Genomic DNA, 27,857 nt, shown 5'->3' with positions numbered 1-27,857 from the left:
CATGGCACAGCAGGATTGGGGACACCACACCAATCCCCTCCTCCCCTAGCCTCTCTGGTCACTGTCCATTCACAGCACATGGGGAGTCTGGAAAGCCGCCCCATGTCCTCTCCCATTCCCTATCTTGGGGGCACCCACACTGGCTGAAGATGAACTGCTCCATGCTCTCCTTCTGCTGGTTGGCAGTCCTCAGACGCTCAGCTGTGCTCTGAAGGAGATTCTCCTGTTTGGATAGTTTGGTTCTCAGTTCCAGAAGTTCCCTTTTCATGGACTCTCCCTGGGGAAGAGGAACAGGTTCTATGTCAATGGTCAGAAGGCCTAAAGCACCCCTGCTTTGTGGCTCTCTATAATCCAAAGTAGGATCCTAGAATCTTCTTAACTATTTCTGGACTGGATTCCCCCCATTAAAGCCTCTAAGACCCTCCAGCTGATGACAGCTTAGGATGAGGCCACTAGGTGGGAACACTGAGAACCTGGGAGCCCCCCATGCAGGTTAGCACAGGCCTATACTCCTGTTGCAGAAGAGAAGCTGACTCCAGGCCAGGACTCAAACTCCCGTCTGTGAACGAGAGCTCAGATTTGGTACTGACATCAGTTATACCACTCAGACATCACAAGTAAGCCTTGATGGTTAGGAACATTATGCCTGGGGACACAGGACTGGCCTAAGATGGTTGGCAGTTTTGTCAATATTTCTTCCAACCTCAAGATGGCAAACACCCCTCCCTTGGAGTTGGCATGGTTGGGTCCTTCTAGGTGTCAGTGATATTAATGTGGCATTAGAATCCCTAGGGAGAGGATTCTGAAACATGCCTGTCAAAGGTTCCGCCAACCAGAGAGCCGCCCTGAGGTCTGAGAGCACATGGGGGTGGCTGACTCTCCCCAGGCCTGACCCAGAGATGCAGATTTAAGTGATATATTGTGATTTCACTGGGTGGCTGAAAGACACTGGTAGTCTCCTGGTGACATTCTGGGATCATGCATGACTACATGGACCTGGGGAGGTGGCGGCAGGAAGAAGTGCTGATGCCTTAACATGTCCCTGAACTTCAGCTCAACCAGACTTCATAAAGTTAAAGAAACTGAACATGTATGGGTTACCAGGGTTCTTATGGCTCTGCCTTCTCCACATTCTTTCCTTTGCCTCTTTGATTTCTTATCCCAGGGTCACAGCTGGGAGCAGCAGGGATGGAGTCAGAGCTGCACTGAAAGCAGCCACCAGGAATGAAAGGTCTCCCTCCTGGGACACATCCTTACAGTCCCGTCTGTCTGTCCCAACTCACCACTGGGCTCCTGAGCTTCAGGATCTGCGGGACTCAGGGGGCAGAATGATTTTGGGGGGCAGAACCAGTACAGGATGCTGGCCTCTTACCGCTTGGCCAGACAGTGCAGGGCCCCGGGAGCTTGGCAAGGCCGCCCGCCAGAACATGGTGAGGAGGGAGGTTGACTCCTCCAGCATGTGGTGCAGGGCACTGGTGCTGCTCCGAAGCTCGTGTATGCCCTCGCTGCCAAGCACCTGGGAAAGGGGGGAAGGAGCCATGGACATCACTGGGGCTGAGAGATCACTTTTTTTTCAAGTTCAGGGCTTAAGCTTCCTCTGTGAGTGAGGCAGGGATAGGGGCCAGCTTGGACCGGTGACACCCTTTTCTAACCGGGAAGCCCAGCATCTCCAACCTCAGCAGTAATCTCCCATTTACAAGAATTTACTTGATCCCAGCCTCCCTCTCTCTTTAAGCTTCTGGTCCTGCTCCAAACTCTGAGTCTCAGGTCCCTAATATTTGCACTGGTACCCCCTGCCCTTCCCTAAGCCACACAGTAGGCTTCAACTGGGCTCAACCATTTATAACTCCAGGGACTAAGGTGTCACTCCCTTTACCTGATATGTCCTCCTCCACAACCTCACAGAACCGACACATCACCCTAGTGGGTCCTCTAGGGACCTGTTACTCTCCTGGCCTGGGATAATGGCCAGCTCTACATTCCTGCCCTCACACCCAGAGGATGACTTTTAACACTGTTCCTGGAACCCCCTGTTGTACGTATTGACTCCGATGTATGTCTTCCTCTCTAGTGTGTGTCAACACCTAACAAACGTTCTACTGATGAGGGCCACATGCTGCACAGGATTTTGTTATTCTGAGGGGAAAGACCGAGTCAGCTACATCTGGAACAGAGCAGAGTTTACTGTGCAAAGAGGAAATGGAGAAGAAAGGCCTGGCTGGGTATAAAGGGAAGATGTATCCTCAGCTGTTGGGAGATATAGAGCATGAAACAAACAGTGGGAGAAGAAGCTAAAATCAGAAGAAGAAAGGGCATGAGGAAAAAGTGCACTTAAGAGCTGCAATGTGGATTACCTCTGCGCCCTGAGCTTCAAGTCCAGGGAAGGTACAGGCTGATCTCACAAGAGATGCTATCTTTTTGACCAGCAGTTTGCCCTCCCCAATCTGCTGTCTTAGGGCACTATAGTCATCAATGTGGCCAATGACATGGCGGCCATGCTTATTGGCAAAGGAGCCATCAGCAGCATCACCCTCCAGCTTGGGAGAGTTCTTTATTACTGGAGAAGCATCCAAACTCAGCTCTGAAAGATAAAACCGCAACAACACTGTTATTTATAATCATATCCTCAGTTCACGTCAATCCAAAGGACATCAATTAGGGAAAGAGACTAGGGACAAGAAAGGCAGTCGTGGAAAGTACAAACAGGGTGTGAAGTCCATAGATATTCTGGTTCTATATTTTTATAAGCTTTCCTACATCATCTCATAGTGATAAAACTGGCAGGAGTAAATTTTATCTTTATTGACAAATGAAGGACAAATATTATTAATAAAAAATTTAAAATTTCCAGCTTGAAAAAACACAGACAAGGAAATTAAGTGGAATACAGGGAGCACTTTGAAGAAAGGAAAGATTACAGTGCAATGAAGCAACAACAGAGTGATGGGAAAACCATTGACACAATGACAAGAAAGGCAGCCACAGAAGGTGCCATGAGTAGGGTGAAGGCCTGGGGACATGCAGAGAAAAATCTGTAAATTCAGATAATGTGTGTAAAGAGAGCCAAAGGTTACTTACATTAATAATTTTCCATCATCAGTCCCTGAACCCTTAAGTTGCCATATTTACCATTTGTCCTACTAAAGATGGTAGTCTCTGAGCCAGGAGCCACAGAAGAAGAGCTGGGGAAGACCAGAGCTGGAGAATTCATGCCAACATCCTGAACTGGAGGGGAGGCAACTGAATCTAGGGAGTAAAGACAACCACAATTTTCAGGAACCCCGGAACACACTGCATACGAGCACATGGACAGCCCAGTCTTCACCTCTGGAGACTAAGGCAGCATGACTCACCTCTTAGATAATCACCACTCATACACCACAGTCAAAAGCAGTAGCAAGCCACTCAGTTAGTTTGGAACAAGAAGATGTTCCTTTACACTGGGATGGTTCAACATCCACAAATCAATCAAAGTGATACACCACATTAACAAAGTGAGGAATAAAAACCACATGATCATCTCAATAGACACAGAGAAAGCATTTGACAAGATCTAACAGCATTTATGATAAAAACTCTTAACGAAATGGGGATAGAAGGAAATTAGCTCAACATAATAAAGGCCATATATGACAAACCCACAGCCAACATCATACTCAATGGGGAAAAACTGAACGCCATCCCTCTGAGAACAGGAACAAGACAAGGGTGCCCACTATCACCACTCTTATTCAACATAGTACTGGAGGTTTCAGCCGGAGCAATTAGGCAAGAAAAGGGAATAAAAGGAATCCAAATAGAGAGTGAAGAAGTGAAACTCTCGCTGTATGCAGACGACATGATCTTTTATATAGAAAAGCCTAAAGAATCCATCAGAAAACTATTATAAATAATCAACAACTACAGTAAAGTTGCAGGATACAAAATCAACTTACAAAAATCAGTTGTATTTCTATACTCTAATAACAGACTTACAGAAAGAGAACTCAGGAATACAATTCCATTTACAATCGCAACAAAAAGAATAAAATATCTTGGAATAAATTTAACCAAGGAAGTGAAGGACTTATACAATGAAAACTATAAGACATTATTGAAAGAAATAGATGATGACATAAAGAAATGGAAAGATATTTCATGCACACGGATTGGAAGAATAAACATAGTTAAAATGTCCATACTACCCAAAGCAATCTATAGATTCAACACAATCCCAATCAGAATCCCAAAGAAATTCTTCATGGAAATAGAACAAAGAATCCTAAAATTCATATGGAGCAACCAAAAACCCCAAATTGCTAAAGCAATCCGGAGAAAAAAGAACAAAGCTGGAGGCATCACAATCCCTGACTTCAAAATGTACTACAAAGCCATAATAATCAAAACAGCATGGTACTGGCACAAAAATAAGCACACAGATCGATCAATGGAATAGAACTGAAAACCCAGAAATAAAACCACCCATCTACGGATAGCTCATCTTCAGCAAAGATGCCAAGAACATACAATGGAGAAAAGATAGTCTCTTCAATAAACGATATTGGGAAATCTGGACAACCTCTTGCAAAAGAATGAAAGTAGACCATTATCTCATGCCATACACAAAAATAAACTCAAAATGGATCAAAGACTTGAAGATAAGTCCTGAAACCATAAAACTTCTGGAAGAAAATATAGGTAGTACAATCTTTGACATCAAACTTAAAGTGACCTTTTCAAATACATGTCTTCTCAGACAAGGGAAACAAAAGAAATAAACAGGTGGGACTTCACCAGACTAAAGAGCTTCTACAAGGCAAAAGAAACTAGGATAAAAACAAAAAGACAACCCACCAATTGGGAGAAAATATTTGCAAATCATATATCTGACAAGGGGTTATTCTCCCTAATATATAAAGAACTCACACAACTGAACAACAAAAAAACAAACAGCCCAATCAAAAAATGGGCAGAAGCCATGAACGGACATTTTTCCAAAGATACACAGATGGCCAATAAGCACATGAAAAGATGTTCAACCTCATTAATCATCAGGGAAATGCAAATCAAAACCACACTAAGATACCACCTTATACCTGTTAAAATGGCTATAATCACTAAGACTGAAAATAAGATATGTTGGAGAGGGTGTGGAGAAAAGGGAACCCTCATACACTGCTGGTGGGAATGCAAACTGGCGCAGCCACTATGGAAAACAGTGTAGAGATTTCTCAAAAAACTAAAAATAGAAATACTATATGACCCAGCTATCCCACTACTGGGTATCTATCCAAACAACTTGAAATCAACAATCCAAAGTGACCTATGTACCCCTATGTTCACTGCAGCACTATTCACAATAGCCTAGACATGGAAGCAATCCAAGTGCCCACTGACCAATGATTGGATAAAGAAGATGTGGTATATATATATATATATATATATATATATATATACACACACACACAATGGAATACTACTCAGCCATAAAAAAGACAAAATCATCCCATTTGCAACAACAGGGATGGACCTGGAGGGTATTATGTTAAGCAAAATAAGCCAGACTGAGAAAGACAAACACCATATGATTTCACCCATATGTGGACTATAAACAAACACACAGACAAAGAGAACAGTTCAGTGGTTACCAGGGGAAAGGGGAGCACCTATATGGGGACAGACAAGAAATAATGTATGACTGAAATTCATAATGATGTAAACTATTAGGAACTCAATAAAAAAATTAAAAAATAAAAAAGGAGATGTTCCTTTGATTGAAGTGTCCCATGAGAAAGCAACTTCTAGTTTGAAAAATCATCACATATATTTTTCTAACCCCAGTTTTGAATATAATTTTGTATGTGGTGTCTAAAACAATGCCTTGTAACTAAATGTAAATATGCATAAATATATGAAGTAGTGTATATGTTAAAAATATTGAATCAAAGAATGAATGGATTTATGGGCAACTAAACTCAACATTCTAATCACTATTCTGATGAGACTGTCCTAGAAAAAATGTAGCAGTGTGAGAAGAATAGAAGACAAAGGCCTCAGTGGATTAGAGATGCCCTGTTGGAGACCGGGCAACAATTGTACAGTGCAGGAACTGGAAAAGAGCATAAAGAAGACAGAAGGGATCCTGCTCAGCCAAATGTGGCTTAGAGCCCACTTTCCAGCTCAGGCCTCTGGTGGGTGAGGAGGAGGAGCAGTGACTGAGCCAGTGGGGCTGCGTCCTGGCTGGTGTTATGGGGAGGCAGTGAGAGGGGAAAGCCTGGTTGGGGGAGAGAAAGAGACACACTGAACACTGCAACCATCATGGCAGCCCCAGCAAGCGAAGCATCCACCTCACATAGGCCCGGCAGTTTCTACCTGCCAGGCACTATGCTTGGCAGTCCACATACACTTTCTGATTTAATGGCCGCAACAACATGATCTCAGGAGTATCACCTTCATTTGACAGATGAGATCATTGTCTGATAAATGAAAATCCAGCAGAAGCAGGAAAAAAAATAAGAATTAACATGTCCCAGGAATCATAGGCTGAAAGTCTAAAAGCTCAGCTCTAGATAATCCTGAGCAGAAGCGGTTCCTAGTTAGAACGAAATTGAGGCTATGGCCGTGGAGGTGAGTGGAGATGGTGAATTAAATGGTGTATCCAAAGGAAAGAAAGAAGAGGAAGTAGAAAGAATGTGTCAGGATACTGGGATGTAGGGGCAGTAATAATATTCATATTAAAACTAGGGGAAGTGAGATTGACGAAGGGAATTGAGAAGAGAGGGCAAGAACTGGTTAAACATTTCTATCTGGAGAGGCAGGCAAGGGAGTGGGGGCAGAAGAAGAGGATGACTGCCACCTGAAATAAACATGGCACCATCTACTTCTCTCCCATGACCAGGATTTCCTTAGGGACGGGAATGTTTTGCCATACAGCTGAGTTCCCACAAATTAGGGAATGGGAAGCCAGGCTGGGGAGGCCAGCAACACTGAGACAGAGCATGGTGAGGTGGAAGGAACACAGACTGGAAATCCAAACATCTGGGTCGAGTCCTGGTTTGGTTTCTTAGCTCCTGTAACCCTAGCGTGTCAGTGACATCTCAGTGCCTAGGTCTTCTCATGTGAAATACAGAGACAGTAAAACCTGCCCTGGCTCAGATGAATTATTTGAAAAATTACTTGAAAACATGGTAAATTTTAAAGCACTCCACAAATATGAGAAATAGTTATTAACACGCACAGGCGTTAACTGTTGAGCAATTCTTATTGCACTTGTAAATTATTTCATTTAATGCTTCAAATAACCATACAAAGGTATATATTATTATTCTTCTCATCTTGAAGATTAGGCTTAAATAACTGAGGAGTATAATCACCTTGCTCAACGCAAACTACCTGTAAATCACAAACTCAGAATGTGGAGCCAGGGCTGACCCTGAATCCCATGCTCTTCCTCAAGGCACTGTATTGAGGCACCTCCGACGTCACCTGACCCTAAGGACCATGGGAGAGGTAAAACTGCCCCTCTCTGCTGACCTCCCTACCAGCTGAGGGGTTCCTGATTCCCCTCTCCTTCCTACCTTGGAAGAGTGGCTGCTTGTTTCCAGGGTCAGTGTTGGCTGGAAAGTTAAGAGACAAGGGGCTGAGGCTGGCTTTGCCAGCACCACCATCCAACTGCTGCTGCAGCTGCAGTCGCAGACAATTGTTCACCTGGATGCTCTGCTCCAGCTGCCCTCTCAAAGCTCGGATGTCTGCCACCAGGTGGCTCAAGTCACTGCTCAAAGGGACTTGGTGACAGGCATCCCAGATGTAACCTGAAAGAACAGAGAGAGGAGGGGCCTGGTGGCACTGATCCAAGTATCCAAGCACTTGTCAGAATACTCTTCTGTGACATTCCTTTCTGCCAAGGACCCCATTGTAACCTCAGGGTCCCAGGCAATACATCTGTGATGGAGATGTCACTTTCGCTGTGTGGGGCCAGGCACACACTGAGATGGCACACACTCCAGTCTGGAATTTTCCTGAGGCTCAAATGGCCCATGTGCATCTAGAGGGCATCTGATCAGCAGATGAGGTCAAGCCTATTGTTTCATCTCCATGTTAACCTCAGTCCTACAAGCTGGAGAGCAGGGTCTCCCAAGACAGGAGGTCAGCATTGAACTAGAGAAGGGCAAGGGCTGAGGGAGAAGATTTGATGACCTCCACAATCAGGAAGCAGCGGAGAGGAGGAGGAAGGCATCAGGCCTTTTGGTGGCATGTAAGAATGGGAGCTGGGCACCACACACCAGAGATCATAACTAATTGAAGTTTTCACCTTCTCCACGTTTTTTACCTCACTCACCTCACATAGTCTATTCCCATGTACTGGGGATGAAGAGATCTAGGAAATAGTCTACAAGACCAGACTGCTTATCTGAAAACTTTGAAGCCAAATGTATTTCAAAAGGTAGAATTCGTTTTGGTTTTTAGCAAGGCAATAGGACACATATTCCATATAATACATGCACCCAGTTGCATCTGGGCCACAGCCCCTAATCAAACACATTCATATTTCTGCAATGAGCTATGTGAATACTCTCACTGAGTGGGATAAATGAAGACTATGAATACCCTTTTGTCAGTTCAATTACGTTTTGTTATCAAATAAGTATATAAAACAGATGTCAATTCAGAGCTCTTACTGGGTTATTGAATTAAGGATAAGGGATTATGGGGCTTTAGTGGCAGTAGCTTTGAAATAAAGCCTAAAAGACCTATAAAAAGGGAGAACATCAGAAAGGGGAGGTAGTTCAGGATGAAGTGGTTTCTAGATGCTAACCCCAAATTTCCATGATGCTCCTCCCTCTCTTTCTTTCCCTAAATCCAAATTCTCACAAAGTTTTACTTATTTTTCTTAAAAAAATGTTTTTCCTCTATCCATTCCCCTTTATCTTGCCAATAGCACCTTATGTTAGACTCTCATCACTTAATGCCAGAAGATCACCACACCCATTCAGTAGGTTTCCCTGATTCTAACGTCCAGCTCCAGTGTGTCCTACAGTCTTACCATCTCAAAATTGTTTCTGTCATGCAACCTATTTTGCTTGGAAAAAACCTACTCATTTTCCACTGCCTACTGCCCAGAATGTAAACTTTCATGCTACCTTGTAGGCCTTCTGTACACTGTCAACTCTCCTTCCAACTAAAGTGACTTCTCACACCCCTGATACAAAGTTCTCCTGTAGGCAGGTTGGCCTTCTTCCCAAGCCAGTACTCCCCTGACTTTGTACATGAGCTATGCTCTCAGCCTGCTGTGCAGCTGACATTTCTTCAAGTTCTGGTTCACCTTCTTATCAGCAAATTAGAAAATTCAATCAGGTTTTGTGAAAATTCAAATTTGGTTGAACAGTGAAAATTCTTAATATAATCAATCATGTTGCTTGAGGAATTTTTAAACATATAATCAAGAAAACTTAGAATTGAAAGGCTTAGGGAGTCAACATCTCATCCAAAGCAAGAACTGCTTCTATGGGATCCTTGACAAATCATCCCTTTCTATTCAAATAGAGCGGGATGGGGAGCTTACTCCTCCACAAACCAGCCATTCCGTCACTAGAAGGCTCTCGTGGTAAGGAAGCATTAATTATGTAGATCCAAATCCCACCCCCTTCACCCATTGGCCCTTGTTCAGCCCTCTCCAGGGACACAAAACACATCAGCTCTTCTTCATCTAACAGTTCTTCAAATATTTAAAGCCAGTTCTCATCTCCTCATGATCTTTTCAAAGCCTAGACACTTTTAGTTTCTTCAATCAGTTTGAGATTTCTGGTACCTCAGCATTTTGCTCCCCGTCTTCATTATGCCTCCTCGTTTGTCAGCGTCCCTTTTACAAGATGGTGCCTGCCCCACAACCCAAGAAAATTTCTGACACGGTCTCACCATATGGATACTACACTTATACTAATGTGGTCACAGGCTGAGTTGGCTTTTCCAGCAACCTTGGCCTGCAACTTCCTTGTGTAAATGTGTTTCTTCCTAACACCCCCATCCTCAAGCCCATGAATGCCTAGCAAGAAGAGCCAGGCCTCCCCATCTTGTACTTCTACCTCTGATATTTTTAATCAAGCTCAGGATTTCTTTTTTCATCTTTGCTCAATTTCATTATTTTGACATCAGCTCTCTGTTCTAGCCTGCTTGGATTCATTAACTTTGTGTTTAGAATACCCTCCCCCATTTGAAGAAGAATGGGGAAATATAACAAGATTCTCAAGATACTAGATTATTATTTCAGCAGGTGGCAAAAGTGCTCAATAAAAGAGTTTAAAATTTAAATCCAGGCTTGAAATTCAAATCTTATTAGTGGTATTGTCGTAAAACTTTTGTATCTTTTAATTTTCTCACTGGGGAAAGGGTCAGGGTGGAGGAGGTTGCCTGCTACACTGACTGCATGGGTGGCCAGTGTTATTAGTCACAATATTCCAGACCTTTTCAAAGGATGATACCATCAGGACAGTTCTTTGTATTTAAGAAAATCATTGCATTCTCCGGACTTTGATTAAGTTGCCTCTGGCCATCTAAGCGGGTAAAGTTTGACTCCTGTGGGCTATTTTTAAGGATGCCTAGTCTGGATCTTGCTCATGTCACCAACCCCTGGGCTTTGTGTGTGAGAGCTCCCCTCTCTTCTTGTGGGAGCCCCAGGCCTGGATGAGGGTTTTTCTGAGACTGAACTCTGAAGCTTTCCAGACCTCTCCAACTCCCAAGGTAATGACCTCACCAGGATCCTAAGCAAGCGCAGGAAGCTCATGGGGTGGGGGAGTAGAGGGGAACACATACCTTTCAGCCCCTTCTTGGAATTGCCACAAAGTGCCTCGTAGATCTGTAGCTCTGACTGGAGGGACTGGAAGAGCTGCTGTTTCTCTTCACACTGTTGCTGCAGGAGGGCCAGCTTCTGTTGCAGCCTGCCAGGGGAGAGGCAAGGGTCTGCTGAGCTGTGGGGCCACTCAGCCTCACCAAGGCAATAAGCTGTGAGCCAACCTTTGCAGTATAGACTTTTAGCCCTAGATGTCAACCAGGAGTCATGAGACCATCACTTTTATCTCACAGATGTGGAAACAGGCTCAGAGAGGGAGAGGAACTTTGCTCGGAGTTGTGCCATTAGCTACTGTAGCTCGGAGCAGACACCAGCCCGGTGTTCTTACTGGTCCTACAGTATTCTTTTCCTGTGGACAAGCAGTTATAGGACCTATGCTGGGAAGCAGCAACACAGCTGGTGTCAATGCTGCCTATGCGATGGTGAGACCAGTGTCCTCAATCTCACTGAAAGCAGAAGAACGTTCTTCCTCCAGTATCTGATATGCTGAAGTGTTCTATAACAGGGTTTTACTCTCTCAACTTTGGAATAAAAAAGCACGTTCCCAGAGAAGCCCTTCCTTCTGCTCAAACCATAAATCAAGAAAGCAGAGGGGAAACTGAGGTTTCAAAAATGGGCAATTAACTATATTGCCAATATCCCTTTTTCTAAATCTGAAAATGGGGCTACCTTCCTCATCAATGGGCTTCCTCTAACCTGGAATCTTTCTCCTGGAGAGAGAGTCGCTCCTCTCGGAAATGCAAGATCTCCTGCTGCTTCTCCTTCAAGTCTTCCAAAAGCTGCTGCCTTTCCACCTTTTGGTGCTCCAGCTGCATTTCCAGCTCTTGAAGCCGGGTTCGAGAGGTCAGCAGGGCCTCCCTCAGGCGTTCCGTTTCCTGGGAGTGCTCTGGTGAGCAGAACACAGGAGTGTTTATAGTGTGAGGATGAACGTCAGCAAGATAAGCGCAAGCACATGCGTGCTGACAAATAGAACCAAGGTGAAAGGGAGGCCAGTATATGCTGCGACCTGCCAGAGGAGGCGAAGAGAACATGGGCCCCCTACATCCCCACACCCTGGGGAATGGGGTACTTCCATCTTTGCAATGCCTTTGATATTCTGATTTAGTAAGACCAACCTTACTTTTAGAGAAATTTTGGTTTCTACCACTTACTATTTTCTTGTGTGTGGGTGTGATGTCTTTTTTCTTCTTAATTTATTTAATTATTTTACTGAGGTCATATTGGCTTATGACATTGTGTAATTTCAGGTGTACCTTATTATATATCAGTTTCTGTATGGACTGCATCGTGTTCACCACCAAAGGTCTAGTTTTTATTTGTCACTATACATATCTGCCCCTTTACCCCTTTTGCCCTGCCCCCACCCCCTTCTCCTCTAGTAACCACTAATCTGTTCTCTTTGTCCATGTGTTTATCTTCCACATATGAGTGAAATCATACAGTGCTTGTCTTTCTCTGTCTGGCTTATTTCACTTAACATGATACCCTCAAGGTCCATCCATGCTGTCGTCAATGGCGCAATTTTGTCCTTTTTATGGCTGAGTAGTAGTCCATTGTATATATACCCCACATCTTCTTTCTAGGCGGTTGGGTTGCTTCTACATCTTGGCTATCGTGAAAAATGCTGTGATGAACATATGGATGCATAAATCTCTTCGAATTGTTGATTTCATTTTCCTCAGAAAAATATCCAGTAGTGGGACAGCTGGATCATATAGTATTTCTATTTTTAATTTTTTGAGAATCTCCATACTGTTTTCCATAGTGGCTGCACCAGTTTGCATTCCTACCAGCAGTGTATGAGGGTTCCCTTTTCTCCACATCCTCTCCAACATTTGTTATTATTTTTCTTGTTAATTATAGCCATTCTGACAGGTGTAAGTGATATCTCATTGTAGTTTTGATTTGCATTTCCCTGAGAATTAGTGATGCTGAACATCTTTTCATGTGCCTGTTGGCCATCTGCATATCTTCTTTGGAAAAATGTCTATTCATATCCTCTGCCCTTTTTTATTTTTTTTGGTGAGGAAGATGGGCCCTGAGCTAACATCTGTTGCCAATCTTTCTCTTTTTTTGCTTGCAGAAGACTGGCCCTAAGCTAACACCGGTGTCAATCTTCCTCTATTTTGTATGTGGGATGGATGTTGCAACAGCATAGTTTGAGGAGTGGTGTGTAGGTCCACACCCGTGATCCAAACCCATGAGCCCCTGGCCACCGAAGTGGAACATGTGAACTTAACCACTATGTGACTGGGCCAGCCCCACCTCTGCTCATTTTTGGAATGGGTTGGTTGTTTTTTTGTTGTATGAATTATTTACTTATTTGGGAAATTAACCCCCTGTTGGATATATGATTTGCAAATATATTCTCCCAGTTGGTGGACTGTCTTTTCATTTTGTTGATTGTTTCCTTCGCCTTGCAGAAGATTTTTAGTCTGATGTAGTCCCATTTATTTATTTTTTCTTTTGTTTCCCTTGCCTGAGTAGACCTGGTATTCAAAAAGATACTGCTAAGACCAATGTCAAAGCATGTACTACCTATATTTTCTTCAAAAAGATTTATGGTTTCAGGTCTTACATTCAAGTCTTTAACCCATTTTGCGTTAATTTTTGTGTATGGTATAAGATAACTGTCTACTTTCATTCCTTTCCATGTGGCTGTCCAGTTTTCCCAACACAATTTATTGAAGACACTTTCTTTTTTCCAATGTATGTTCTTGACTCCTTTGTTGAAGAATAGCTATCCATAGACGTGTGGTTTTATTTTGGGGCTTTCAATTCTGCACCATTGATCTATGTGTCTGTTATTCTGCCACTATCGTGCTGTTTTGATTACTAAAGCTTCGATTACTAAGGCTTTGTAGTATATTTTAATGTCAGGGATTGCGATACCTCCAGCTTTGTTCTTTTTTCTCAGGAATGCTTTGGCTATTGAGTCATTTGTTGTTCCATATAACTTTTAGGATTCCTTCTTCTATTTCCATGAAGAATGTCATTGGGATTCTGACTGGGATTGCACCTGAATCTGTAGATTGCTTTAGGTAATATGGACATTTTCACTATGTTTATTCTTTCCATCCATAAGCATGAAATATCTTTCCATTTATTTATGTTTGCTTCTATTTCTTTCAAGAATGTCTTATAGTTTTCATTGTATAGGTCTTTAACCTCCTTGGTTAAATTTATTCCTAGATATTTTATTCTTTTGCTTGCAACTATAAATGGGATTGTATTCTTGACTTCTCTTTCTGCTATGCTGATTTTGTACCCTGCAACTTCACTGCAGTTGTTGATTATTTCTAATAGCTTTCTGGTGGATTCTTTTGGGTTTTCTACATATAGAATCATGTCATCCATGAACAGTGAGAGTTTAACTTTTTCCTTTCCAATTTAGATCCCTTTTATTTCTTATTATTGCCTAACTGCTATGGCTAAAACTTCCAGTACTATGTGGAATACTGGCAAGGGTGGACACCCTTGTCTTCTTCCTGTTCTCAGAGGAATGGCTTTCAGTTTGTCACTGTTAAGCATGATGTTGGCTGTGGGTTTGTTACATATGGCCTTTATTGTGTTGAGGTTCTTTCCTTCAATACCCATTTCATTGAAAGTTTTTATCACAAATGGGTGTTGGGTCTTGTCAAATGCTTTCTCTGCATCTATTAAGATGATCATGGGATTTTCATTCCTCATTTTGTTAATGTGGTGTATCATATTGATTGATTTGTGGATGTTGAATCATCCCTGCATCCTTGGATCATGGTATATGATCCTTTTAACGTATGGCTGTATTTGATTTGCTGATAGTTTGTTGTGGATTTTTGCATCTATGCTCATCAGAGATACTGACCTGTAATTTTCCTTTTTTGTGCTCTCCTTCTCCAGTTTTGGTATCAGAGTAATGTTGGCCTCACAGAAAGAGTTAGGAAGCATCTTGTCTTCTTCAATTTTTTGGGATAGTTTGAGAAGGATAAGTATTAAATCTTCTTTGAATGTTTGATAGAATTCACCAGAGAAGCCTTCTGGTCCTAGACTTTAATTTTGGGGAAGGTCTTTCATTACTGTTTCAGTCTCTTTACTTGTGATCAGTCTATTCAGATTCTCTATTTCTTCTTGATTCAGTTTTGGGAGGTTGTATGATTCTAAGAATTTATTCTTTTCTTCCAGGTTATCCAATTTGTTGGCATATAGCTTTTCATAGTTCTCTTACAATTCTTTCTATTTCTGTGATATCTGTTGTAATTTCTCCTCTTTCATTTCTGAATTTATTTGAGTCTTCTCTCTTTTTTTAGTGAGTCTGGCCAAAGGTTTGTCAACTTTATTTCTCTTTTCAAAGAACCAGCTCTTAGTTTCATTGATTCTTTCTATTGTTTTTTAAGTCTCTATTGCATTTACTTCTGCTGTGATTTTTATTATTTCCCTACTTCTGCTGACTTTGGGCTTTGTTTATTCTTCTTTTTCTAGTTCTTTTAGGTGTAGTCTAAGATTACGTATTTGAGATTTTTCTTGTTTGTTGAGGTGAACCTGTACTGCTATAAGTTTCCCTCTTAGTATGGTTTTTGCTGCAACCCATAAGAATTGGTATGTTCTGTTTTCATTTTCATTTGTCTCCAGGTATTTTTTTATTTCTCCTTTGATTTCTTCATTGATCCAATAGTTATTCAATAGCATGTTGTTTAGTTTCCACATATTTGTGACATTCTCAGCATTTTTCTTGTCACTGATTTCTAGTTTCATGGCATTGTGGTGAGAAAAGATGCTTGAGGTGATTTCAATCTTCTTGAATTTATCAAAGCTTGCCTTGTTTCCCAACATATGATTTATCTTTGAGAATGTTCCATGTGCACTTGAGAAGAATGTGTATTCTGCTGTCCATCTGATCTAGTGTTTCCTCTAAGGCTACTGTTTCCCTGTTGACTTTCTGTCTGGATGATCTATCCATTGATGTAAGTGGGGTGTTGAGGTTCTCTACTATTATAGTGTTGCCGTCAATTTCTCCCTTTAGATCTGTTAACAGTTTTATATACTTTGATGTTCCTGTGTTAGTGTATATATATTCATAAGTGTTATGTCCTCCTGCTGGAATGTCCCTTTATCATTATATACTGCCCCTCTTTGTGTCTCATTATCTTTCTTATCTTGAAGTCTGTTTTATCTAAGTACTACTACACCTGCTTTGTTTTGCTTGCCATTTGCTTGGAGTATCATCACCCATCCCTTCACTCTGAGCCTATGTTTGTGTTTAGAGCTGAGACGTGTTTCCCGGAGGCAGCATATTGTTGGGTCTTGGTTTGTTTTGTTTGTTTGTTTTTTGAGGAAGATTAGCCCTGAGCTAACATTTACTGCCAATCCTCCTCTTTTTGCTGAGGAAGATTGGCCCTGAGCTAACATCTGTGCCCATCTTCCTCTACTTTATATGTGGGATGCCTACCAAAGCATGACTTGATAAGCAGTGCACAGGTCTGCCCCTTGGATCCGAACCGGCAAACCTGAGGCTGCCAAAACAGAGCATGCGAACTTAACCACTATGCCACCAGGCCAATCCTGTTAGGTCTTGTTTTTTAATCCACCAAGCTACTCTGTGTCTTTTGATTGGTGAATTCAATCCTTTTGCATTCAGAGTGATTATTGATGTATGAGGGCTTAATACTGCCATATTATCTCTTGTTTTCCAGTTGTTCTACGTTTCTATTGTTTCTTTTCCCTTGTATTTCTGACTGTCATTTCAGTTTGGTGGTTTTCTGTGATGGTTTTCTGAGTTTTCTCTTAAGATTTGTGATTCTGCTCTGATTTTTTGCTTAGTAGCTGCCCTGAGGTTTGTAAAAATGATCTCATATATGAGATAGTCCATTTTCTGATAGCCTCTTATCTCTACTAGCCCAAGCAGGTTCCATCTCATTCCTCTTCCCCATCTGCATTATTGTTGTCACAAATTATTCTTTTTTGTGTTGTGAGTTTGTGACTAAATTGAAGTTTTTATAATTATTTTTGATGTTTTCTTTCCTTTTATCTTTTATTTTGTAATTGTTTGCTAACCTATTCTCATAAAGAGGTGCAATTTTCTAATTTTGTCTGTCTATTTACCTCCTTATGCAAAACTGTGTAAACCTTTGCCTTTTATTTCAGATGGGAGGGCTCCCTTCATCATTTCATGTAAAGCAGTGGTGATGAACTCCCTCAGCTTTTGTTTATCTGGGAAAGCTTTTATGTCTCTGTCATATCTAAAGGATAATTTCACCAGATAGAGTATTCTTGGCTGATAATTTTTGTCTTTCTGTATTTTGAATATATCCTTCCCTTCTCTCCTAGCCTGTAAAGTTTCTGTTGAGATATCTGCTGAGAGCCTGATAGGGGTTTTTTTTGTCAGCTGTTGTCTTCTGCCTTGCTGTCCTTAATATTTTTTCTTTGTGATTGACTTTTTTTAGATCATTTCTTTTTATTTTAAGAACATTTTATTTATTTTTGCTGAGGAAAATTTGCCCTGAGCTAACATCTGTGCTCATCTTCCTCTACTTTATATGTGGGACGCCTGCCACAGCATGGCTTGATAAGCAGTATGTAGGTCCACACCTGGGATCTGAACCAGCGAACCCTGAGCCACCAAAGCAGAGCATGCAAACTTAACCGCTGTGCCACGGGGCCAGCCCTGTGATTGACTTTTGATGGTTTTAACATTATATGCCTTGGTGAAGGTCTTTTTGCATTGATGTAGTTAGGAATTCTATTGGCTTCATGTACTTGTATGTCTAGTTCTTTCCCCAGGTTTGGGAGGTTCTCAGCTATTATTTCTTTGAACAAAATCTCTGCTCCTTTCTCCCTCTCTTATCCCATTGGGATACCTATCATCCTTATATTACTTTTCCTAATTGAGGTGGCTATTTCTTGAAGAATTTCTTCATTGTTTTTAAATCTTAGTTCTCTCTCCTCTTCCACCTGAAGCATTTCTATCTTTCAGGTCACTAATTTTTCTCCTCCATAAGATCTGCTCTATTTTTTAAGCTTTGTACATTTTTTTAAAAAAATCTCGGTAATAGTGTTCTTCATATCCAGAATTTCTGTATGTTTTTTTTTTAAGGGCTTCAATGTCTCTGGTGAAGTATCCCTTCTGTTCATTAATTTTGCTCCTGAGGTCACTGAACTGTTTTTCTGTGTTTTCTTATAACTCGTTGAGTTCCTTTATGACAGCTATTTTGAATTCTCTGTCATTTAGACTGTAATCTTCTGTGACTTCAGGTTTGGTTTCTGGAAAGTTGTCATTTTCCTTATGTTCTGCAGTGTCACTATAGTTCCTCATGGTGTCTGACGAATTGATCCTCTGCAAGCACCTTTGTGGGAGTAATTACCTTTTCTTATTTGGGTACAGCTTTGATTACTTCGGTTCTGGTCACCTGGGTCTCATGATCCTCCACTGGGTCTCTGTGGGCTCAGATGCTGCTGTCCTGTGCACCACCTGTGCTGCTGTTCCTGGGTTGTCTTGAGGTGCTGGTTGCACCACTGTCAGGGGAGTTGGGTTCACAGGTGTCACTGAGTAGGGAGTTTTTATGCAGGCAGGGCTGCCACAGTAGGTGGATACACCTGCGGGCCAGGCTACCATTCAAAAAGCATTTGTGTGTGGGCTAGGCTGCCCCCATTTACAATTGTACCAGCAGCTTTGTGAGGGTCCATGATGTGGATCACTGATGCCAGGGATGGGGAGGGGTCTGCTCCCTTAGTTCCACTGCTTCCTGGGGGGTCCAGTCCACCCACCTTCAGACATATAGCAGCATGGATATTCCAGTAATCCTGTTGTGTTGTGTAGGGAGTCCTCTGTTGGTTAATAGATGTCCATTTAGTTGTAACTTACAGGGGAGAAACAAAGGGAACTCACTCTGCCATACTGCTGACGTCACTTAACACTTACTATTTTCTAGTGCTCACAAACCCTCGGTGCCATAGTCCATTCTTGAATTTTGCAAAAATCAACATCAAGATTTTTTGTCTAGAGTTTTTAGAATATATCATTTTCATCATTTTGAAAATGGAGAATCTGTTCTTTTCTGGGCTTGCAGCATCTCTCTGATCTTCATGATGTCTCAAAGACTATTGACAGGGATAAGGCTGTAGGTGTTGTCAGTCATCTGGGGTGGAATTCCTCTGGGCCTGGCAGATTGTGGCAGAAAACAGTAAGTATTAAGTGCTCATTTAAATCTTTCTATCCTCACCAGTGAGATGTGTTCTAGTCTTGCTAGGCATGCGCTGGTAGTTTAGTAGTCCTGCCTTCTTTCTTATCTAAAACTTTTGTTGTTTTCCCCAAGCAGTGACCTTCCCTCTCACATCTTCTTGCTCTGAACTGGCCAATTTAGAAACATCTCTTGATATCTTTTTCCTTTTCCACAAGCATTCTGGGCTTAATCCTTTTGGACACTATTCTTAGTCTTTTATGGATATTTAATAAATATTTATAAAAAATAATTTGTTACTAATAATACATTGATTTGATCAAGTCAATTGACACTAAGGTCAGCCGTCTCCCAGGCCACACAGGAGTGATGCCCACTCCTGGATGTCCAATGAATAGGGTTGGGAGAGCTCTGGAGGACACTTTGCTGGCAGCTTCAGATACAGAGTCGTGATGACTGACCAGAGAGGAGCCTGAGTGTACGAGGGAGGTGACGTGGTAAGAGACATGAGGATGGCTGAGCAATACTTGGAGTGACACACAGAATTACAGTAAAGTCTGGAGAAACTTGGCAGGGAATACAGGCACTCACATTCCTTCCTTTCCTGGGTCCAAATCAGCTAGAACTGAAAGGAGGTAGGACGACACCTCACTGGTACCCAGTCTGATAGCTAACGACTCTGACTATCTGCAGGCAGCTTTGCCTAGAAGTTTGGACTCCCTAGACCTATTCACCCCCAGAGCCTAGGGGTCTGAGATCCATGGTGGGGACCTCTCAGGAAGTAGCCCTTTCTAGACTGAGAAGAGCTATGGGAACTTGGGGTTGTAGATCTGGGTAGCCCTATCTCCACCTTTTCTCTCTGCTTCTCCAGTTGGTGACTGGTGTGGTCAGGGAAGAAAGGGACCCGGGAGTGACCACAGTTTGTGGTTTTTGACCACTGACCTCTGGAAACGTGACTCAGCTGAGCCTGAAGGCTCCGGTTTTCCTCCCTAAGGACTCTGTTCTCATTGTAGAGCTGAGGGGTGGACTCCAGGCCTGGACTGTAGAAATTAGAGGTGGATCCTGTTCCAGAAAGTGCAAGCAGGTAAGTTACACATTTGGGTAACAGATGCTTTCAAAGTTGCCCACTCTGTATCTCCCAAAGATACTGTCCAAACCCAGTAGAAACCTCTGGGGTGCTTGAGGCCTCGGCCTAAAGCCTGAAGGGCCAAATGCCTGGTTTTCGTGTGCCTCCTCTCAGAGGGCTCTATGCCCTGGCTACACTTGTTCACAAGGCTCTTTCCCCCAAAAGCCGCTGCTGTGGGGTGGTCAGGACAAGGGTATTTGTCACTTGGCTTCCAAGTGACAGCAGCCTGGGAGGAGAGTGTGGGGAGAAAGGCCACTTGGTGAAGTGGCTGGGGGAGGCCCCTGCAGATACAATCATATGACAAGGGCACAGGTAAGTCAGCAGGTACTACATGAGCAGATCAAGGATGAGATGAGAAGCCAGACAACTCTGGGGACCAGACTTTGTTAGTTCTGCCATGAGGCAGTTACTCTCTGAGCTCAGATACTCTACTGAGTGAGGACAATATACCTGCCCCACCGGCCTTGCTGGACTGTGTATAAGGAGCAGGGGGAGTAAAGCCCCCCAAAGTACTTGGAAAAACGTGGAACTCTGCTGAAGGGCCCTCCCTTCAGAAGCTCCTTGATTGTGACCAGAAACAAGAAGGCCTAGGCCTCTCCTACCACTACCGCGGGCAGTGGAGCTGAGACGGTGTTCCAGCTGCTCCCGCAGGCGGTCGTTAATGCAGATGGATTCCTCCAGGCGCTGGCGCAGGTTCCGGATTTCACCAAGATGCTCTTCTAGCAGGTCGGCCCCTGCAGCCATCCCACCAGGACAGGAGAGAGGTGGGAGATGGATCACTAGTGGGTCCCACATTGTGGGTGGGGCTGGGACAGTGGCCTCTCAGTAAGATTCCTAAACATAACCACCCTTCTGCCAACTGCTCCTCTCACATGGGCACCCAGGAACACAGGCAACTTTGTTTAAAGAGTAATTGGCTTTCAAATCCAGGACAGCTAAGCAAGCCCCTGGTCTCCTCCCATACAGGGTAAGTGTAAGTGTAAGGGAGTTCCATGTGGTTTAAAAAAAATAACTGAAGGATATGGACATCAGACCAGCATCTTGAGAGGTATGGCCACTTCCCAAGTGTGACTTTGCATGTGAGAGGAAAGGCCTCCCTCTGCCCCAACACCTTTCCTCTTATAGACACTTGACTGAACATTCTTTAACAAGGGGCAAAGCCCTTCTCCACCCTTAAAGAGAAGGCCTCAGGTAAAAGGACATGAACATAAGCTCGTCCTCTGTGGTTAACGACTGCTACTGAATATCTCCCGCAACTCACTTTTAATATGGAAGGAAGAGAGGAGAGACTGCACTGATCAAGGGACTGAAGGCTGACTAGAGAGGAAGAAAAAACACTCCCATGGGAAGAAAAAAGGTGCATAAAAGAGAATGGGGAGGGGTGCTTATGACAGACAACATCAACTGCACCATTTTGCTTTGGGTGCAGTCTTTTTCTAAAAATCACAATGGTCTTACTGTTGGAACTGAGCTGCATCCCAGCATGCACCTGTATAGCTCCACCTCCTCAACTGGTAAGATGTCTCTTGGCCCTGACTGGGAAAGCTAGGAGCTACAGGAACAGTTTGAACTGGGCTTGGTACACAGGATATATTTATGGGGTGGGGAGCTGTTTAGAAACACCCTCTCTTCCTTTAACAACTCCTGACTGATGGAAGAATGTCCTGTGAATGTTGGTGACTGGCATTCTGGAAGGCTCTAGGAGTGGGCTGCAAGGGGTCAGGATGCAGGATGAATGTGAGAGCACAGAGGTGGGTCCTGGACATTCCCAGGGCCCTGCAGAACTCCGAGGCCCTGGGCAGGGAGGATGAAGGGATGCTTTAGAAAGGACTAAGTACAGATACAGCCCTGTCATTTTATCCCAACTCTGTGAGCCTGGGATGAGAGGAGGAATGAAAGGCCCTGCCCAGGTAGGAAAGGGGTAGACTCTAAATGGGATTTCACTTCACAGGCTGACTCGCTCGGCTCTGTGCTTTACCTGTGGGTTTGGAGTTAAGCTGGTACATGGAGGAGCCTGAGGATAGGTCCCCAGACATGCTCCCTTTCTGAGGCCTCATCACATCCTGCTGGCCAGTGCTGCCCAGGTACCCGGGTTCCAGGATTCTGCCCAGTTCGATGGTGGCCCTCAGAGGAGAGTGGGGCTGAGCAGAGTTGAAGTAGTGGGAAGAACTGGCCTCTAAATGCTTGCTGGGCAATGTAGCTGGGGAAGGAGGATGGACGGTGCTGACACCTGGGCAGAGAGAAACATGAGTCAGAAGCAGAGTGTCAGAGAGAAGGATCAGCAAGGAAGTGCTTTGAAAACTGTGAAGCTCTGCCTAAGGGCCCTCCCTTCAGAAGCTCCCTAATTATGACCAGAAATAGGAAGACCTGAGTCTCTCCTACCACTGCCACAGGCAGACGAGCTGTGAGTCAAGGAAGTGTGTGATTGCTAAGAACAGACACTAAAGGGGACATGTGGGATGTCCGAGATCCCAGTCCACTGCAAACACCAATTAGTTGAAGACTCACAACCTAGAGGCTCTAACTTTCGCCCCATGTATTTGCTAGCAGGAGACACTAAGAGGTAAGGGATGAATAAGTATCTGAAAGTCACCAGTATACACAATGGAAAAGTCCAGTGGCCCCACTCCTGGCTCCTACTGTAATTCCTCATGATAGAGTTCAGGGAAGTTCCAGAAGTAGAACTCACCTCCAAAGTCAGAGGTCAAGAGTATGATGGCATGTAGCACTGAGCATTCCTGTGAACAGGAATATTTGTTTTTCTATCAGTATTTACCTTCCCCAGAAGCTAATCAGCCAGTTTTTCCATTTCTCTTTTGGGGTTGTAGAGGAGAAAGGGGGCATGAAATCCAGCTAGACATGGTGGCCCCAATTCCTCTGACTGAAGAACTCTCTGCTGAGGCTGGGGAAATTCTATGTAAGGCCAGTAGTGATTTAGATCTCACCCAACATGATCAAGGAATTGCAAAATGTCATCACTTCTGTCTAAAGACTCATGGAACACTCTTCCGTGGATGGAGGTAGGACTTTTCATTCCATAGGCTGATGCTTTCATAGATCCTACGAAATCATGGGCCTTCCATTGAGCCCCATAATGTCTGTTTCTATGTAAAAAGAAGCCCAGCTTTGGGGAGAGAGAGAGAGATAGACAGAGCCATAGTTTAGGATATTCATATTCAGAAGAGTGCTTTCTTCCAGGGGTTATCAACATGAGCAGCAGAGTAAACAGGTAGCTCCACCTAAGCAAATAGGAATGAGGTCATTGTTTCTTCCAACCAAGCCAAAGGCCCCTGAGGGGTCAATGCAATTGGCACTGCCAATTTTTATCCCCATTGATAACTGGTTCTCAAATTTGGCTACATACTGGAATGTAATAATTACATATGGGACAAAGTAATAAAAAATATACTGATGCTTAGATCTCAGAGATTTTGTCTTAATTGATATGGAGTACAGCTTGGGCACTACATGTTTTAAAATCATCCCAATAGATTCTAATAAGCAGAAAATTTTGAGAAGTATTGTCGTAAGTCTCTCCTTCCCCAATTTGCAAAACACTAGATATTCATTAGGATCACTGGGAGTTATAGACAGGGCTGAAAAATGTAGGCATCTAAACGTTAGTTGAGGTTTCATAAAGGTGTGATTTCCTACCTCTTTCACACCCATTTCAACCCCCCCCCAAACACAAAGCAAAACGGGAAATCAGAGGTTGTGGACAGCCAGCTTACTTTTTAACCAACATGACAGGAGGGTCCAAGTCTATGAGTAGCAGTGGTCAGTAATCTCATGCTCCAGTCTCCCCTGGTCACACAGTACAAAGCACATGCCCTAAACCATGCACAGACGCCAGACAGACTCTTGCACAATGAGATTTTAGCCCCACGGTGACCTGAGAAGCTGCCATGCACCACTGTCCACATGGAAGCATGGTTCAAAGCAAACAAGGAGTGCTGGTAAGTGGTGGTCCCTTGGAGAGGACAGTGCTTCAGAAGAGAAAAGAAAGGGCTACAACGTTCCTTACCAAGACTAGTACCACCCAAACTGTCGTTAATGGCTCAGACTAGACAAGACTCCAATTCAACCCACATCAACAGACCCTTTTTCATGCACAGTGCTCTCCTTCCCTTGGTCCCTTTGGACAAAGACAAACTGACAAATGTGGGAGAATAAGGAAAAGAAGGCAGGGAAAAGAAAAGTAATATAGAGAATACTCTTGCCATTGTGGCATGAGATAAATTTTTTATCCATCAATTGTTGGTTCCAGAACTGCTATAATAACAAGTTCTAGGTCAGAGACACCAGCACCTCCTACTGATCTCTAAAGAGAGAGAGAAAAGACTGTTGCAAGGAGCCTCCAGAGTCTGTTTACCTGAGCTCAGCTCCATGCTCTGAGCAGGATGGCAACAAAATCAATGTAGGTAGAAAAGATATAATGGAAACATGAACTGGGAACAGAAGACCAGGATTCAACCATCTCTCCCACTTACAAGTGACCTTGAACAAGTAACTTCACTTCAGTAACAGAGATCACTGGGATCTCTGAGCCTTAGTTCCCTGCTCTGGTTCTACCATCACAAAAGTTTTGTGAGGCTCAGGTGAGAACAGGTTCATGTTGCTAGACTGCTGTGCCTGATAAGCAGAAGAGGCAGCCTCTTAGACTTCACTGCCTGAAGAAAGGAAGGTGTACAAGCTCTCCTAAAGATGGTCTTAGTCTATCTGGTTCTGGAAATCACAAGAGGGGCAGAGTAGACAGTGTATCCATTTTCAAGGTTGACAAAAATCTGCTGCTCCTGACATTTGTGGCTTCAGGTCTACAGATTTGGGGCTGTGGTCTTAGGTCACTGGACACCCTTTGTGTGGTGACCCTTACCATCAATAGCTGGCTCATCTGAGCTTCTCTGCAGGCACAGAAAGAGGTTTTAAGGTAATTTCAAACTGCTTTCTAGTTGTTTTTTTAAAGCACTACTAGAGAGCAAATTCATCATGTGAGGTTCTTTTCTCATTTTTTCTAAGCTATAAGTCATCACACACAAAAAATTTTTATGATTAAGCATCCAGCCCATATATACATCAAACCCTTCTCTAAAAGATGACTGTGCACTGTCTACGAATTCCATAACTACATAAGATCAATTATCTCTGGAAGTCAGAGGACAGAATTCACAACCAGACATCACAGCATGTGATTCTGGTTCTAGCTGCCCATATGTCACCCATCTATGGGCAGAAATTAACCTTATGCAATAGGAAGAGGGCCTTTATCACCCCCCACTGAATCCCTCTACCACCACCCATTTTGCCCCCAACCTGATTATGTTAGGATCCTAACCTGATTAAAAGCATTTCACAGCAGGAGGATATAATAGCTATGGAAAGAATCCTATTGAATGTGGCCACCTTTTTCATGCCCACTTCATCCTGCACAGGCAAGGCAAGAAGCTTTCTCCCATGCCCCACCAGGAAATATGTCACCCGTGCGTCAGGGCTTCAGTATACATGGTGGTACCTCACACCGTGAGCATTGCGAGAGGACCAGGTCCAGGGCCTGATGAACATATATTCCTGTTAACTGATGAAACACACACACCAGAAAGATAACAGTAAATACATTTCCAGAAAAAGCAAGCAGAGCTATACCTCAGCCATCAACTGGTAACATATACCCCTCTGTTGTTTTTTAAAATTCTGCCATCAAGCCAAAGCCATGCAGAGCAACGTGGGATGGGGCTGCCATTCGCAAGCACACAAATGCAGCAGCAAGTGCTCACTTTCTCGCAACTGCTTCTGCAGCATCTGCAGCTCCTGCTGAGCCTCGGCCAAGGAGACCACAGGTGTCTCACAGCAGCCAAGGAGGGGAGGGCCAGCGGAGCTGAAAGGCAGGAAGCTGGGTGGAGCTGAGGGCAGTGGTGCCTGGGGGAGGCTAACCAGTGTGGTTATGGAGGGAAAATGAAGACCTAGAAACAGAAAGTTGGGGAAAAGGAAGACACATCATTAGAGAGGAAGTAAGAGAAAGAATGGGTGAAAGATTGAGAAGGTGAAACTATTCCCTGCCCATAAGTCTCCTTGGCGAGTAGCTGTCATTTAATACAATGCTGGCTGGGATGGCTAAGAGTGATCTTTGCCATGGCTACGGGTGATCACTGCTACTCGAGAGGTTGGCCTGGCTGACCCCTCCTCTTGCTGCCCTGCCAGGGCTATGCTACATACATATTCTATGCTCATCTTGAAAACAATTGGCTATAAAAGGCAAAGTGGCATAACTGTAACCCAGGGAGCCATCAGAGCCCCATCCCAGCCATCCTGGGCATGGATAGGTCAGGATGGCTGCGCCTGGATACTCTCAAGGGCCCTGAGGTCCCAGCATGTGCCAGTCCCTGCCCCTGTGACAAGAGTTTCCCTATACCTAAAACTCCTCTTACAAAAGCATCAATGCTCACCCTGAGGAGGGCAGGAGTGGACTAAGACTATGGGAAAATTTGCATTACTAATACAAGCAATTTAAGACTCTGATGGAAATAAATTTTAGAATCCCAAAGCAATGTGTTCATCCACCAAAGGAAAAACGAGACCTTGGCAAAGTGACTTAGATACAATGGCTTACAAACCGGTCTGGGCATTTGAATCACTTATGAAAACTTCTTAATACATGCAGATTCTCAGGCCCTAAGGCAGACCTACTGAATCATAAACTCTGGGAGTCGGGCTAGGAAATTTGCATTTTAAGAAATTTCACGGGTGATAACTATGCAGCTCATCTACAGACAGGTCTTTAGGAAACTTGATAGGTTCTGAGTCTGAATCTGTCTCCTCTTTTTCCTAAAAACAGATGCAGGGCAGGTAGCCCACGGGAAAAGCAGAAACCAAGACTGATCTGTGGACAATGTCTAACATGGAAGACAGCAATTACATTCTAAAACACATCCTTGCCTCAGAATGCTGACACGGTATCAGAGCGGTACTGCAAAGACACCCCAATTGCCAAGTGACAAGCCCACGCATCCTTCAGGGAGGTACTCCGATTTTAATACCCTTGGCTTTCTGCTCTGCGACCCCAAAGCATTTATGCAAGTGCCTACAGTGCTAGGCGACAGCTTTTCCCCATGATTTCCTCGTCTAGCTGCCGTCTACTCCGGCCCAGAAACTTTGAGCCCAGGCTCAAGAAGAGTCAGACACATCCTCTTCCTTATGATTTTGGTCGACTTGTCCTCAGCAGAGACAGGGGTGGCCAGAAAGAAAGCACTGTGCTTTCTGGGGCACCTCGACACAAGTTCAACCTCACCACAAACCACTCTGAAGACAGCCAGCCAGTCGTGGAGGTGGATAGGAGGCAAGGACAAGGTTTGCTTTTTCCCTACCATCTCTGGTGTGGAGCTGTGATTGAACAGTGCACCCCCTGGCAACTAAGCCGAGGCAGGTAAATGAAATGCACCCCTCCAATTGGCCCCAGGGTACACACCTTGTACATGTCAAAGACTGCCAGCCTATTCATAAATCCATGAATGATAACGTCCTATGAACAGAATCTTGTCTGAGGATATGGAAACATCCCCAGCTATGAAGTAAGCAGCCCCACCTACTGTAGAGGCCACTGTGCAGTTAAAATGGATAACATGTAGAGGGGAGCAATAGATGTGAATTTCTTTTTGTTCTTTGGCTTTTGTAATCCTGAGAGGAACACTTTGCTTCTTTGCTCCCAGAGATGAAAAGAAAGAAAGAAATGAAAATGTTTATTTTAAAATGATTAGCC

At 43.6% G+C, this 27,857-nt stretch overlaps 1 protein-coding gene across 6 annotated transcripts in view; it reads right to left on the bottom strand.

Annotated features, from left to right (window-relative positions):
* PDE4DIP (phosphodiesterase 4D interacting protein) overlaps positions 1 to 27,857 on the bottom strand; it is a 137,189-nt gene that overhangs the window by 2,509 nt on the left and 106,823 nt on the right. For 4 of the 6 annotated variants that reach the window (XM_046645178.1, XM_046645179.1, XM_046645174.1 and 1 more), the window contains 11 exons: positions 25,879 to 26,064; positions 22,086 to 22,337; positions 20,710 to 20,841; positions 19,924 to 20,043; positions 11,522 to 11,711; positions 10,789 to 10,913; positions 7,557 to 7,790; positions 3,130 to 3,246; positions 2,355 to 2,581; positions 1,373 to 1,516; positions 139 to 277 (listed from right to left, as the gene is read on the bottom strand). In XM_046645178.1, the coding sequence (XP_046501134.1) occupies positions 139 to 277; positions 1,373 to 1,516; positions 2,355 to 2,581; positions 3,130 to 3,246; positions 7,557 to 7,790; positions 10,789 to 10,913; positions 11,522 to 11,711; positions 19,924 to 20,043; positions 20,710 to 20,841; positions 22,086 to 22,337; positions 25,879 to 26,064 (1,866 nt within the window). The remainder of the gene's footprint in view (positions 1 to 138; positions 278 to 1,372; positions 1,517 to 2,354; positions 2,582 to 3,129; positions 3,247 to 7,556; positions 7,791 to 10,788; positions 10,914 to 11,521; positions 11,712 to 19,923; positions 20,044 to 20,709; positions 20,842 to 22,085; positions 22,338 to 25,878; positions 26,065 to 27,857) is intronic. The other 2 variants (XM_046645175.1, XM_046645177.1) reach the window with 2 other exon arrangements.

The sequence above is a fragment of the Equus quagga genome, chromosome 18, assembly GCF_021613505.1.
Source record: "Equus quagga isolate Etosha38 chromosome 18, UCLA_HA_Equagga_1.0, whole genome shotgun sequence".
Taxonomy (NCBI): Eukaryota; Metazoa; Chordata; class Mammalia; order Perissodactyla; family Equidae; genus Equus; species Equus quagga.
Note: the sequence above shows the minus strand (reverse complement) of the source record. Positions and strands in the feature narration are given on the sequence as shown.